The sequence below is a fragment of the Corvus hawaiiensis genome, chromosome 1 (assembly GCF_020740725.1).
Source record: "Corvus hawaiiensis isolate bCorHaw1 chromosome 1, bCorHaw1.pri.cur, whole genome shotgun sequence".
Taxonomy (NCBI): domain Eukaryota; kingdom Metazoa; phylum Chordata; class Aves; order Passeriformes; family Corvidae; genus Corvus; species Corvus hawaiiensis.
The window spans coordinates 93,384,052-93,397,796 of NC_063213.1; the positions used below are offsets into that span (position 1 = coordinate 93,384,052).

The following is a 13,745-nucleotide window of genomic DNA, read 5'->3' on the forward strand; positions in this document are numbered from 1 at the left end:
TGATGGTGGGTGGGGGTCACAAACCAGGGAGTGAAGGAAGTTGGGTGGGGATCATGGACAGAGCTTGGGGGTGCAGGAGGGTGGGTGGGGGTCCTGAGCAGAGCTTGAGGGTGTCTGATAATGGGTGGGGGTCCCAGGCCAGGGGGTGCATGATGATGGGGGGGTCCTTGAGCAGCACCCGGGGGTGCAGGATGGCGGGGGTGCACCCGGCAGGCAGGGTGGGCCCTGGGGTCCCCGCGGTTCCCTGTGACCCCCTCCTGCACCCCAAACCCTCCTGACAGAGCCCGTGTGCCAGGGTGAGACGTGCCCGGGCGAGCGAGGGGGTCTGTGGGGTGAGGGGGGGTCCCTGGCCCGTCCTGTCTGTGCTGGCTCAGCTCCCCGCTGGCGTCACCCCTGCCCATCCCCATCCCCGCGGGGTGACAGACATGACAGGGCTCGTCACTGCCACCCCAGGGCCTGGCACTCCCCGCCCCGCCTCATGGGACCGTGGGGTCAGACGGGGAGGCACTGGGGAGCCAGCGGGGGGGCAGCGTGCTTCGCGGTGGCCGTACCCCCCTCTGGGGACCTTTGATGACGGTAGGGGGACAGGGACTGGGGAAGGGGACGGCCGTGCCTGTGCCCCCGTGCTGGGGATGGCTCCCTCTCTCCGGGGGACGCCGGGGTCGCCGTTGGTGCCAGCTGTCCCCCGGCAGCTGCGGGTGGCCGGCGTGTGGCCGCAGGGACATTCCTGCCCGCGGGTGCCGGCCATGCGGGGGGACACCCCCAGCCCCTCCATTCCTGACACCCACCCCCCGCCCCTGTGCATCGCTGAAGCAGCTGCTGCGAATTTCCCCCCCTCGCCCATTGCCACATCTGGGCCGGGGCCGGGGCGGGGTGGGTGCCCGGTGGAGTGGGGGGGTTCCGGGGCTGCGGGGGGCCGGGCGGGAGCCCCGGGGCGCGGGATGAAGGAGGTCGTTGCCTGGGTGACGGCGCCGGAGCCGGGACAGCTGCCAAGGGCTGCGGATCATGCGCAGGATGGCGCTGGCTCGGGGGGGCCGGGGGCACACGGGGGTTTAGGGTCCCCCCCTCCCTCGAGCCGGGCCCTCCCCTGTCCTGAAGCGGGGACTGGCGGAGGGGATCCGGGGGGGATCTCTCCCTCTGCTGCCGGTGGGAGCTGCTGGGGTGGAGACATCCCCAAGGTCCCTGACCTTGGGACAGGGGTGAACAGCACCCTGGGGGTGGCCTCTGGTGGAGGGGTTGGCAGTGAGGGACTGGGTGCACCCACCCGGGTGGGCACGGCACCCTGGGGCCAGGAGCCCCCTCGAGGGGGTACAGGGTGGGCACAGCAGTGATGCTCACACCCCCTCAGGACAGTGCCTGCTGTCTGGGGGGATCACCTGTGACCTGCCAGGGTGGTGGCTGTGACCCACCTGGGTGGTGGCTGTGACCTGCTGGGGATGGTGGGCACTGGGATGAGTCCCACCCCATCTAGGATGGTGGCCATCACCCACCAGGATGGTGGCTGTGATGGTGACCATGACCCCCCTGGGATGGTGGCCATGACCTGGCAGGGTGTGTCCCACCACCTGCTGCAATGGTGGCTGGACCCCCTGTGCTGTTGGCCATGGACCCCTGTGATGGGGATGGTGGCCATGACCCAGCAGGACAGGTCCCACCACCTGTTGGGGTGGTGCCCATCATCCATCAGGATGGTGCCCATGACCTCCTGGGATGGTGGCCATGAACCACTGGGATGGTGGCCATGCCCCCTGGGATGGTGGCCGCACCCCCTGGGTTAGTGGCTGTGACTCCCGGGATGTGTCCCCCCACCCCCACAGTGTCCCCCCACCCTGTCCCCTGTGCCGCTGGTGCTGTGGGGGTGCGGTGCCCGTGCCCACGCCGGTGTCCTCCCCGTGTCCCCCAGAGGTGCTGCTGCGGGTGCAGGTGTTCGAGAGCGGGACGCTGGCCCCGCTGGCGCAGGCGGCCCTCGACGTGTTCGGCGCCCGCAGCGCGCTGGCAGCCGGGACCACCGACCACACGGGCACCGGGGTCCTGCCCGTGCCCTACCGCCTGGGCTCCTGGCTGCTCGTCACCGCCGCACGCCGCGGATACGTCACCGCCTCCGTGCCCTGGCGTGTCACCAAACTGCCACGTGAGTCACCGGGACCCCCAGCCTGGGGAGGACCCCAGTGCCTTCCTGGGGGGCTCTGCTTGGGGGTCCCCAATCCCTTGCTGGGGTCTCTGAGTCTGACTGGGGGACACAATCCTTCCTGTGGGGATCTGAGCCCTTATGGGGGATCCCCAATCCCTTCTGAGGGTTCTGGGTCTGATTGGAGTCCTAAATTCTTTGAGGGTGGCTCTGTACTGGACTGGGGGGCTCTGAGCCTGGTGTGGGGTCCTTAGTCCCTTCCTGGGACCTCAGTCCCTTCCTTACAGGGGACCTCTAAGAGGTTTTGATGTAGGGGTCCCTTACAGAAGGGTGTTTGGGAGGGGTCTGGCCCCTTTGGGAGGGGAAAAGCATGTCCTGGTGGCCTCAAAGTCCCCCCATCCCAGGGCAGGGGATGTTGGGGGTGTCCCCTGGGATGGGCTCCAGCCCTTCTCCCCAGGGCAAGGGGGAGTGGGGGTGGCATCAATGGGGTCACCTGGGGAGGGGTTGGGACACGTGGGAGCACTCATCTGGGGGGGTGGGGATGTGGGTACAGGGATTGTGGGGTACAGGATGGGGATGGGGGTGTGGGGATGGGGGGTACGAGGATGAAGTGGTACAGGGATGGGGATGGAGGGGGCATGGATGGGGTTGTGGAGGGGGTGCCCCACCCTGCCCCCAGCCATCCCTCCTGTCCCCATCCCCACATGCATCTCACCCCTTGCTGTCTCCCCCTTCCCCACCCTCTCTGCAGAGCCCATCTCCCCCATCAGTCCTCAGTCCTCCCCCAAGCCTGGGAGGAGTGTGTGTGTGTATTTTTGGGGTCCAGGTGTGTCTATTTTTGGGGTCCCCCATCACCCCCTGCTCCCCTTGCAGTCTACGCCTCCATCAGCCTCTACCTGCTCCCGGAGCGCCCGGCCACCCTCATCCTGTACGAGGACCTGGTCCAGATCCTCCTGGGATCCCCAGGTGAGCCACAGGGATGGCGGTGGGTGACACCACCAGCCCCCCCGAGTGCTGCCACCCACCCTGTGCCCCGCGGCTGAGCCGTGGGGATGGCAGTGGGTGACACCATCAGTCTCCCCGGGTGATGCCACCTGCCGTGTCCCCGCAGGTGGCCGTGGGCAGCCGTGGGCGCAGTTCCCACGGCGGGCAGCCCGCCTGCCCCGCAGTTCCACCTACAGCCAGCTCGCCGCGTCCCTCACCGCTGCCTCCGGCCCCAGCCTGGCCCGCGCCTTCCCCGCCTTCCTCGGGGCCGAGCAGGACGGCAGCGGTATGGGGGACACCGAGGACTTGGGGGGGGGGGACACACCCCATGTGGCCCCCCTTAGGGATGTCCCCGTCCTTGTCCCCGCAGCCAATGGCACCTGGCTGGAGCTGGCACCGGTGGCGGCTGTCAGCGTCCACCTGTTCACCGGGAACGGGACTGAGGTGCCGCTGGCCGGCCCCGTCCACCTGTCCATCCCTTTGGCCCCCGACGCCGCGGCCGTGGTGGCCACCAGTGTGCCAGCCTGGAGGTTTGACCCCAAGAGCGGTGAGTGCTGGCTGGGGGTGGCAGAAGAGGACACAGCTCCTGCTGTGGGTGGCGGGGGGTGTGATGAGTTGGAGGGGTCTCAGGCCGGTGTGTCCCTGCAGGGCTGTGGGTCCGTAATGGGACAGGGCTGATCCGAAGGGAAGGCCGGCAGCTGTACTGGACGTTTGTCTCCTCCCAGTTGGGATACTGGGCAGCAGCTCTGCCCTCCCCCAGCACAGGTAAGGTGACACCTGTGGGTGTCCCCCCAGCCTGGGTCCCTGGGGACAGGCTGGCTGGGGAGGGGGTGGCAGCACCCTGGGGTGCTTCCCTCTCTGAACCCCCTGTCCCAGGGCTGCCTGAAGGGGGTGGGACCACTCTGGGGTGCTCCTGGTGGGGTGGGGGTTCCCCCCTGATCCCATTGTCCCCAGGGCTGAGGCTGGGGGGACATCACAGCCCCCTGGGGTGCTCTGGTGGGGGTTCCCTTTGCCTCTCTGTCCCAGGGCTGTCCGGGGGCAGGGGGCAGCCCCCAGGGTACTATTTGGGGGTGGGGGGGGGGGGGGGTTCCCCCTCTGAGCCTGTTGTCCCCAGGGCTGGTGGCGATGGCAGCGGGTGTGACAGACATCACCACCTACCACACCATCTTCCTCCTCACCATCCTGGGTGCCCTCGCCCTGCTCGTGCTCATCCTCCTCTGCCTCCTCATCTACTACTGCAGGTCAGCACCCGCTGCATCCTGACCATGTGGGAATGGGGGGCAGCACCCACCTGTAACCCCTGCGTGCCTCATAGCTGGGGGGAGCATTCCCTGGCACCCTATAACTGGGTATGGGGAGGGGGCACCATCCTCCTGGTACCCCTGGGTGCCCTATATCTGGCTTTGGGAAGGGGGGCACCACCCCATGGCACCCCCAGGTGCCCTAGACCTGACTATGGGGAAGGGGCACCACCCTCCTGGCACCCTTGAGTGCTCTGTAGCCACTTATAGGGGGTCACTACCCCTTGGAACCCCCAAATGCCCTATAGTTAGTTGGCTATGGGGAGGAGGCACCAGCCTGTGGCACCCCTGGGTGCTCTTTAGCTGGATTTGGGGGGGCACACACCACTCCCCAGCACCCCTGGGTGCCCTGTAGCCCCCTCCTGTAGCTCCCTCCAGCAGGCGAGGGAGGGGGAGAAGCAGGGGGACCCCCGCCCCCATCGCCCCCGTGTCCCCGCAGGCGGCGGTGCCTGAAGCCGCGGGCGCAGCACCGCAAGCTGCCGCTGCCGGGGCCGCTGGACGCGGCGCGCCGGGACCAGGCCACCTCGGTGTCCCAGCTGGACCTCCTGTGCGGGGGCAGCCATCTGGAGACCGCCTCCTCGGGGGGGGACACGGACCTGCCCACCCCCAGCCTGCCCCCCTCGACCCGCGAGCTGACCCCCGCCCGGCCGGACTTCTTCCAGCCGCCGGCCCCCGCCCCGCTCCGCGCCGGCCCCCGGCCCCCGGCCGCCACGCTGGGCCCCCGCCGCCGCCAGCCCCCCGCCCACGAGGACTATGGGCGCCCCGGCGAAGCCTTCGGCCTCCGGGCCGCCCGCTCGGTGGACGGGCTGCAGCCGCCCGACGAGCACCCCCGGGGCACCCCCGCCTTCCCCCCGCGGCCCCCCTCGCCCTCGTTCTCCCGTTACGGGGCGCAGCCCACCGAGCACCCGCTGCCTGAGCCGCCCCCGCGCCCGCCCTCGCTGGCCCCCCCCGGCCCCCTGCTCCTCTGCGGGCCCCTGGACCGCGGCGGGGGGCCCGAGGATGTTTACCGGGGGGTGATGCCCACCCTCCTCATCCCCGCCCGCTACATGCGCCTGGCCCCCGGCGAGCCCGAGGGTCCCCCCGAAGCCGATGGGGGACCCGGCTCGACGGCGGCGACGGCCGCGCCCCCGCCCGCCCCCCTCCTCCGGGCAGCCCTTCGAGGAGGGGGAAAACTGGGGCGGGGCTCGGGCCCCCCAGCCGGTGAGTGGCTCGGTGGCCATCCCGGTGCTGCTGGACGGGTCGGCGGTGGCCCAGCTCAACGGGGAGCTGCAGGCGCTGGCAGGGCAGCAGCTCCTGGAACTGGGGGGGCCGCCACCCCCGAGAGCCTGGTTCGTGTCCCTGGACGGGCGCTCCTCCCAGGTTCGGCATTCCTACATCGACCTGCAGGGCAGCGAGAGGGGCCCCGGCCCCGGCCCCGCGCCCCCTCCCCGCCTCCCCCGGGCCGCCGGAGGCGGGGGAGAGGACGGGGGGCCCCGGCCTGCCCTGCCCGCAGCCTCCCCCGAGGACAGCTCGCTGGCCCCCTTGCTGGAGGCGGGCAGCGGGGGGCGGCGGGGAGGGGGCAGCGGGCGCAGCAGCGCCAGCGAAGCCCCCCGAGACTCCCTGACCAGCCCCGAGGAGGAGGGGCTGGCCGAGGCGGGCGACGGCGGGGACGAGGGGGGCGACCGCAAGAGCCCCTGGCAGAAGCGGGAGGAGCGGCCACTGATGGTCTTCAATGTCAAGTGAGCGTGCGAAGGGCGGGCCCCGGGTCCCGGGGTGGGGGCAAGCCCTGGGGGGTGCTGGGGTGGCAGGGACACCGCTGCTGTCACCTGTCTCAGCCCACCACCGTCCTGTGTCGTCACTGTCCCACCGCTGTGCCAGCCCACTGCCATCCCACCACCATCCCCTCCCACTGTCATCCTGTCCCATCAGTCCCATCCCACCGCAATCCCACACAGCCATCATCTTATCCCACTGCTGTCATCCCCATCCCACCCTCCCACCACCCTGTCCTGTCTGTCACTGTCCCATCCTACTGCCACGCCATCCCACCACCCTCCCCACACCAACATCCTGCCACCATCGTGCCTTGTCACTGTCCTCTCCCACCCCCGTCCCAGCCCACCACCATCCTCTCCTGCCACCATCGTGTCCCATCACAGTCCCGCCCCATCACAATCCCATTCAGCCACCATCTCATCCCACCTCCGCTGTCCCTTTTTGTCACCAGCCCTCCCACCCCTCTCATTCCTCCCTGCCCCCGTCCCATGCCCAGCCCCACCCAGTGTCCTGCCAGGGGAGGGGCCAGAAGGACCACCCCCAGGCCACCCGTGTCCCCATCTGCTTGGGACCCCCCACCTGTGCCACCAGACTCTGCCACGAGGGATCCTGCTGTCCCTGTCCCCTCTGTGTCCCCCCCAACACCCCCCATCCACCTCCCTGTCTTTTGGGGGTGGGAACTGCATGCTCCATGTTCCCCCAACCCTGAGCCATGTCCCCGCTTGTGTCCCTGCAGGACAGGGGGGGCTGGCACTGCCCCCCGAGCCAGCGGTGCCTCCAAGCTGCCGTAGGACCTGGGGGGCCCCTGTCCCCCCACCCTCATCCCCCTTTGGATTTTAATTGTGTTTCTAAACGTTTTCTACGTGGTGAGGAGGAAGAGGGGTCATTGGGGCCAGGCTGGCAGAGGGGGGGCCATGGGGACCCCCCCGGGTGCCAGGCTGGGCAGGGAGTTGCTGCCTGCATGTCCTGCCTGCTCCTTAGAGGCATTAATATATTAAACACACAAAATCCCCCCCAAACCTCCGCCTCTTGCCTCAGTGTTCCCCTCGCCAGGAGCCATGGATGGAATTTCTCCTAGAAACCGTTTATTGGGGCAGTGGCACTCGGTGGGTGGGGGTGGTGCTGGTGGTGTCCCCAGTGACATCAGAGCAGGTCCCAGCGCTGGGGGCTGCACCCCCAGCCCCCCCCGGTGCAGCGGGACCCCGCAGGGCAGCAGTGGCGGCCGTCGGAGCAGCACGAGCCCTGCGGAGAGAGATGGGGTGAGAGGGGGTGATGCCACCCGCACCCCCACCCTGATGTCCCCCCACTCACCTGGGCAAAGGGGCAGCACCCCCAGGAGCCCCCCCGGGCCCGGCAGCACCGCTGGCCCCCGCGGCAGGAGCCAGTGGCACCGCAAGGCACGAGGCCACGTGCGTGGGAGCCAGTGGCTCGCAGTGGGACAGGGGGTGCCCACCGGGGGGCTGCGGGGGTTGGCAGTAGCGGGGTGGGTGCCAGCAGCTTCTCGCAGCTCTCGGTGGCCACGTTGCAGGTGTAGCCCTGGGGACAGCAGTGCTGGTGGTCCCCGCAGCAAACGGCCTGGGGGACACACACAGGATGGGGTCAGTAGGGGACACAGGCGTCCAGGTACCAGGGACCCAGGTACCTGGGTGTCCCCAGCAGAGCCCCAGGGACGGTGCCAAGCCCTGTCCCCAGGGTGCCCACAAAGCCTCCATGGAAGTGACAAATATGGGAGTGTCCCATGTCCCCACCCTGCTTGTCCCCAAAGGGCCACCCCCAGAGTCATGCTCTGTCCCAACCCCCCCATTCCATTCCCAAATCCTCATTTCCCGGGACAGCCCCCTGCCCCTGGGATGCCCCCACCCCCAGGACCCCAAACCCCAGGGACCCCCCCCCACCTGCTCGAAGGGGCAGCACCCCCAGGTGCCGAGGCTCAGCCGGCAGCACGTGCTCCCATCAGGACAGCTCGTCTCTTCGTCACACTGGACATTCCCCGATGTCACCTGTCCCCCCCGGGCCAGCGCTGGGGTCTTGCGCACCCAGGGCAGGCGGGTGCCCCCCCCCCGCAGGCAGCTGCCCCCCTCGGGGTCGCAGGTGTAGCCCTGGGGGCAGCAGTGCACGTGGTCGGGGCAGCAGACGGCCTGGGGGGCAAAGAGGGGGGGCTGAGCACAGGGGACCCCCAGAACCACGGCTGGGGACCTCCAGGGGACACATCCCCTCCTGCCTGTTCCTGCCCTCCCCTGTCCCGTGTCCCCCCAGACCCAGCCCGGCTCCATCCCCACTTTGAGGGTGGCAGGTATGGAGACCCCCTTGTGACACTTGTGCCCCTCTGTGGGACACACGAAGGTCCCTGAGCACCCCGGTGGCCTTGTGTGCCTCTACCACCTCCTGCCACTGGAGCCCCAAACCGGTCCCAGTTAGCAGAGGGGGTCTGACTGGGGTGGGGGGGCACCCAAGGGGCCCTGCGTCCCATCAGTGGTTTGGAGCCTGCCCTGTCCCTCCTGGAGGACAAGGGACACCTGTCCTCACCCTGCCCAGGGGACAGGGGACATCTGGCCTCATCCTTCAAGCAGCAAACGGGGACATCTGGCCTTGTCCCTCCTGGGGAACAGGGAACGTTGGCCTTTGTCCCCTCAGGGCACAGGAGACCCCCAGGCCCTGGGGCTGTGGTGGGGGACAGGTCATCGCTGTGCCCTGCTCAACGCCCCCGTGTCCCCCAGTCGGGTGCTCCACTCGGGTCCTTTGAGCCACGTCCCCCCTCCAAGGACACCTCAAGACCCCCTAGAATCTCTGCTCAGTCCAGGACCCCCAGCTCCCCTGGGTGCACCTCCTGGGCCCCCCACCCCACACGGCCATGGGCAGAGCCCCCCCCACCTGCTCGAAGGGGCAGCACCCCCAGGTGCCGAGGCTCAGCCGGCAGCACGTGCTCCCATCAGGACAGCTCGTCTCTTCGTCACACTGGACATTCCCTGATGTCACCTGTCCCCCCCGGGCCAGCGCTGGGGTCTTGCGCACCCAGGGCAGGCGGGTGCCCCCCCCCCGCAGGCAGCTGCCCCCCTCGGGGTCGCAGGTGTAGCCCTGGGGGCAGCAGTGCACGTGGTCGGGGCAGCAGACGGCCTGGGGGGCAAAGAGGGGGGGCTGAGCACAGGGGACCCCCAGAACCACGGCTGGGGACCTCCAGGGGACACATCCCCTCCTGCCTGTTCCTGCCCTCCCCTGTCCCGTGTCCCCCCAGACCCAGCCCGGCTCCATCCCCACTTTGAGGGTGGCAGGTATGGAGACCCCCTTGTGACACTTGTGCCCCTCTGTGGGACACACGAAGGTCCCTGAGCACCCCGGTGGCCTTGTGTGCCTCTGCCACCTCCTGCCACTGGAGCCCCAAACCGGTCCCAGTTAGCAGAGGGGGTCTGACTGGGGTGGGGGGGCACCCAAGGGGCCCTGCGTCCCATCAGTGGTTTGGAGCCTGCCCTGTCCCTCCTGGAGGACAAGGGACACCTGTCCTCACCCTGCCCAGGGGACAGGGGACATCTGGCCTCATCCTTCAAGCAGCAAACGGGGACATCTGGCCTTGTCCCTCCTGGGGAACAGGGAACGTTGGCCTTTGTCCCCTCAGGGCACAGGAGACCCCCAGGCCCTGGGGCTGTGGTGGGGGACAGGTCATCGCTGTGCCCTGCTCAACGCCCCCGTGTCCCCCAGTCGGGTGCTCCACTCGGGTCCCTTGAGCCACGTCCCCCCTCCAAGGACACCTCAAGACCCCCTAGAATCTCTGCTCAGTCCAGGACCCCCAGCTCCCCTGGGTGCACCTCCTGGGATGCCCCCACCCCACACGGCCATGGGCAGAGCCCCCCCCACCTGCTCGAAGGGGCAGCACCCCCAGGTGCCGAGGCTCAGCCGGCAGCACGTGCTCCCATCAGGACAGCTCGTCTCTTCGTCACACTGGACATTCCCTGATGTCACCTGTCCCCCCCGGGCCAGCGCTGGGGTCTTGCGCACCCAGGGCAGGCGGGTGCCCCCCCCCCGCAGGCAGCTGCCCCCCTCGGGGTCGCAGGTGTAGCCCTGGGGGCAGCAGTGCACGTGGTCGGGGCAGCAGACGGCCTGGGGGGCAAAGAGGGGGGGCTGAGCACAGGGGACCCCCCCAGGGACCACCAGCTCCACAGGATGGGGGACAAATGTGTCCCCTCCTGCCCATTCCCCGCCCCAGCAGGGAGAACGGGGGATATGGGGACCCCCTCATCACTCTTGACCTCCCCCCTCAGTGGGACTTGGGAAGGTCCCTTCACCATCTCCTGCCACTGGAGCCCTAAAGTGGTCCCAGTTAGGACAGGGGGTCTGACTGGGGGATGTCAAAGGGTCTCGCTGTCACCCCCATCCCTGTGGGACACCAAGGAGTGGGAGCCCTCCTGGGGGACAGGGGACATCTTCCAGTCCCAGAGGGGCACAGGGGACCCCCCCCTCCTTGTCCCTCCCAAGACGGACAGGGGACATCAAATCCTGTCCTGGGCGAGTACAAGGAACCCCCACCCTTGTGTCCTTCTCAGGGGAACGGGACACAGCTGCCCTCATCCCACCCACAGGGGACAGGGGACATCTGCTTGTCCTGGGGGGCACAGGGGACCCCCCTCTACCTGCTCGAGGGGGCAGCACCCCCAGGCCCCTGAGCTGAGCCGGCAGCACGTGTTCCCATTGGGGCAGCTCGTCTCCTCGTCACACTTGACGTCATGCGCTGGGGACAGGGGACACTCAGGGCTGGTATCCCCTCCCCGGGACAGGACAGGGGCTGGTTGCCCCCTGGGGGGGGTCTCACCTGTGGGCAGTGCTGCCAGGGGTGCAGAGCCCCCCAGGGAGGTGCAGGTGGAGTGGATCAGGTCACAGGTGGTGCCCTGGGGACAGCAGTGCTGCCCGTCACTGCAGCACACAGCCTGGGGGGAGACACAGGGTGACAAGGGACCCTGGGGATTGGGACAGGGAGTGCACAGCATGGGGGGCATGGCATGGAGGTGCCCTGCGGACAGCAGTGCTGCCCATCACTGCAGGACATGGCCTGGGGGCAGAGATATAGAGTGAGAGGGACCCTGGGGACAGGGTGTGCACAGCATGGGGGACATGGCATGGGGGGAGCATGGCACAGGGTGCCTAGGGTGCAGTGCAGGGTGCCTGGTATGGGGGACATGGCACAGGGTGGGGTGTCCAGGGCCCAGTGTCCACCACAGGATGCCCAGCAAGAGGTGTCTGGTGTGGGATGATCGGGACAAGATGCCCAGGATGGGGCGCCTGCATGGTATGTGGGGTGAGTGGTGTGTGTTGGGGGTGTGGGGTGCCTGGTTTAGTGCCCGGTGAGGGGTGGCTGGTTTGGGGTACCTGGCACAGGCTGCCTGGCCAGGGGTGCTTGGTGGAGGGTGCCCAGAATTTGGGTGTCTGGTATGGGGTGCTTGGTTTGAGGTGCTCAGTGAGGGTGGCTGATTTGGGGTGCTGGGCACAGGAGGTTTGGCACAGCTGTGCCCATCCCCGGGTGCCCACGGCTGTGCCAGCACTCACGTTCTGCAGGGGACAGCAGCCGTAGCGCGTTGGGGACAGCTGGCAGCAGGTCGCCCCGTCGGGACACGCCGAGCGGCCATCGGGACACAGCACCTGGCGCAGCGCCACTGAGGGGACACGCGGTGTCACCACGTCCCCTCCGTGGGGACAGCGAGGGCACCCCGAGGGGACACCCCTTACCTGGGGCGGGGGGCTGGCGCTTCCAGGCGGGGAAGGCCGTGCTCAGGGGGACATCGGTGTCACCAGCGGGGGACACGCAGCGCCCGCGGGTCAGGTCGCAGACAGTGCCATGGGGACAGCAGTGCAGCTTGTCAGCGCAGCACGAGGCCTGCGGGTGCCAGCCGCGCTCGTTACAGCGATGGCCACGCTACGTCCCCCCTCAGTGTCCCCGCGTCCCCACACCCCGTACCTGGGGCATGGGGCAGCACCCCCACGCGCCGCTGCTTGTCACACAGCATGTGGCATCATCGGGACACTCGGACTGGCCATCGGGACAGGGGACAGCACGGGGGGCTGCGGAGACAGGTGAGGGATCCCCGTGTCCATCCTGTCCCCTCGAAGCCCACCCCTGTCCCCCAGCCACCCAGCCGTGTCCCCATACCCAGGTCTGTGACACAGGACTGCCCATCAGCGCCGCAGTGGGACCCTTGGGGACAGCAGTGGTGGCCCCCGGCACAGGGGACACTCTGGGGAGAGAGAAGAGGGTGGGAGGGCAGGGGGGTCAGGGAGTGCCCCCAAAATGGCAGGGAGAAGGGGGAAACTGAGGCACAGGGGAGGGGGAGGCGGCTCACCTCTGGCAGCTGGCAGCTGGCAGGGCAGGATGAGCTGTCCTGGCACCCCACTGCACTGCGGGCAGGCAGGGCCTGGGGGGGCACAGGGGGGGGTTATCATCCCCTGCTGAGGCCCCCCCCAACCCCTCCCCAAACCCGGCACACTCACCGGGGTGACAGGGCAGGGTGCCCCATGGGGACAGGGCAGTTGAGCCCCCACGCCGGCCAGGGCGACCCACAGCAGCAGGAGGGTCCTCATGGCTCTGGGAGCACCTGCGGGACCCCCCCGAACCCCCCGGCCTCAGTTTCCCTTCTCACTGAGTGGGCGGTCAGCTCTGCCCCCTAAATCTCACTTCTTCTTTCAGCCACGTCGGGAAAGCCCCAACCCCCCACTTTACCCAGCCCCCCATTTCACCCAGCTGCCCTCACCCCGGGGTGCTGGGGGCGCAGCTCAGGGTGCTGGGGAGGCACTGCGGTGTGTGGCACCCCAACCGCACCCCGATACCATCTCCCCGCGGCGCGGACGGGCCCCCCCGCTGCTCCCCCTCCCATCCCTCTTCCACAATCACTTTCACTTCCCTCTCCCGGTGGTGCCACCGCCTTCCCCGCCCAGGGTGTCACGGTGGGGTTATGTGCTACGGGGGCGGCTCTGCTCCCCTCGCTGCCGGGACGGCTCGGGGGGACCCTGGTGTCACTGCACCCCCCCCCACCGCTGCGACACCCCCAGGGCAGGGCAGGACCCCCCGACAGCCCCCAGCACCAGACCCAGTGTTCCCAGACCCAGCACGCCTCCCAGCAGGGACTCCCAGTACCGCCCAGTGTTCCCGCAAGACTCCCGGGACCTCCCGGGGAATCCCAGTGGCCCACATGAGTCCCAGTATCTCCCAGTGCTCCCCCATGATTCCCAGGACCTCCCAATGCTCCCGGCACCTCCCAGCCATCCCCATGGCTCCCAGCTCGCTCCAGCACCTCCCAGTGGCCCCCGTGACTCCCAGTTCCTCTCGTGACTCCCGGTTCCTCCTAGCAGCTCCCAGTGCTCCCAGCAGCTCCCAGTGCCTCCCAGTTACCCCCGTGACTACCAGCACGTCCCAGTTACGCCCGTGTCTCCCCGTAGCTCCCAGGACTCCGAGTCACCCCGTGGCCCTCGGTGCCTCCCAGTACCCACCAGCGCTCCCAGTTCCCTCTCCCGGTCCCTGCCCAGCCCCGGCCGCAAGCCCCGCTGCTCCCTAGCCGTAAGCCCCGCCCCCCGCCGCCCATTGGCCGCCCGCCCCGCCC

The 13,745-nt window shown here is 69.1% G+C and overlaps 2 protein-coding genes across 3 annotated transcripts; one reads left to right on the plus strand and one right to left on the minus strand.

The window, feature by feature from the left end:
* Positions 1–1,710: 1,710 nt before the first annotated feature.
* FAM171A2 (family with sequence similarity 171 member A2) lies at positions 1,711–7,187 on the plus strand. Its single transcript, XM_048314230.1, is given in 9 exon segments — positions 1,711–2,131; positions 3,002–3,094; positions 3,240–3,398; positions 3,483–3,659; positions 3,761–3,877; positions 4,227–4,353; positions 4,853–5,506; positions 5,508–6,131; positions 6,905–7,187. Coding segments are annotated over 9 exon segments (2,427 nt in total). The 3' UTR covers positions 6,960–7,187.
* A 44-nt stretch (positions 7,188–7,231) lies between these two features.
* GRN (granulin precursor) lies at positions 7,232–13,719 on the minus strand. 2 transcript variants are annotated; one of them, XM_048314251.1, is made up of 14 exons: positions 13,636–13,719; positions 12,640–12,743; positions 12,492–12,563; positions 12,302–12,386; positions 12,110–12,213; positions 11,881–12,028; positions 11,701–11,807; positions 10,970–11,084; positions 10,791–10,888; positions 10,018–10,260; positions 9,040–9,282; positions 8,064–8,306; positions 7,480–7,743; positions 7,232–7,410 (listed from the first exon to the last, which is right to left on the minus strand). In XM_048314251.1, the coding sequence occupies exons 2-14, from the start codon at positions 12,727–12,729 to the stop codon at positions 7,312–7,314; spliced, it is 1,911 nt and encodes a 636-aa protein (XP_048170208.1). In that variant the 5' UTR covers positions 12,730–12,743; positions 13,636–13,719; the 3' UTR covers positions 7,232–7,311. The 2 variants fall into 2 exon arrangements, with proteins under 2 accessions (XP_048170208.1, XP_048170200.1); XM_048314243.1 differs by lacking the exon at positions 13,636–13,719 and adding an exon at positions 13,550–13,619.
* Positions 13,720–13,745: the final 26 nt, after the last annotated feature.

What these genes read in the sequence shown, in the direction of transcription:
- GRN (XM_048314251.1), bottom strand. Translation starts at nt 12,729, where the DNA reads ATGAGGACCCTCCTGCTGCTGTGGGTCGCCCTGGCCGGCGTGGGGGCT. An exon ending in CACCCTGCCCTGTCACCCCG is followed by an intron (nt 12,564 to 12,639) that starts GTGAGTGTGCCG and finishes GTGCCCCCCCAG; the next exon opens with GCCCTGCCTGCCCGCAGTGC. An exon ending in GCGCCAGCCCCCCGCCCCAG is followed by an intron (nt 11,808 to 11,880) that starts GTAAGGGGTGTC and finishes GTGTCCCCTCAG; the next exon opens with TGGCGCTGCGCCAGGTGCTG.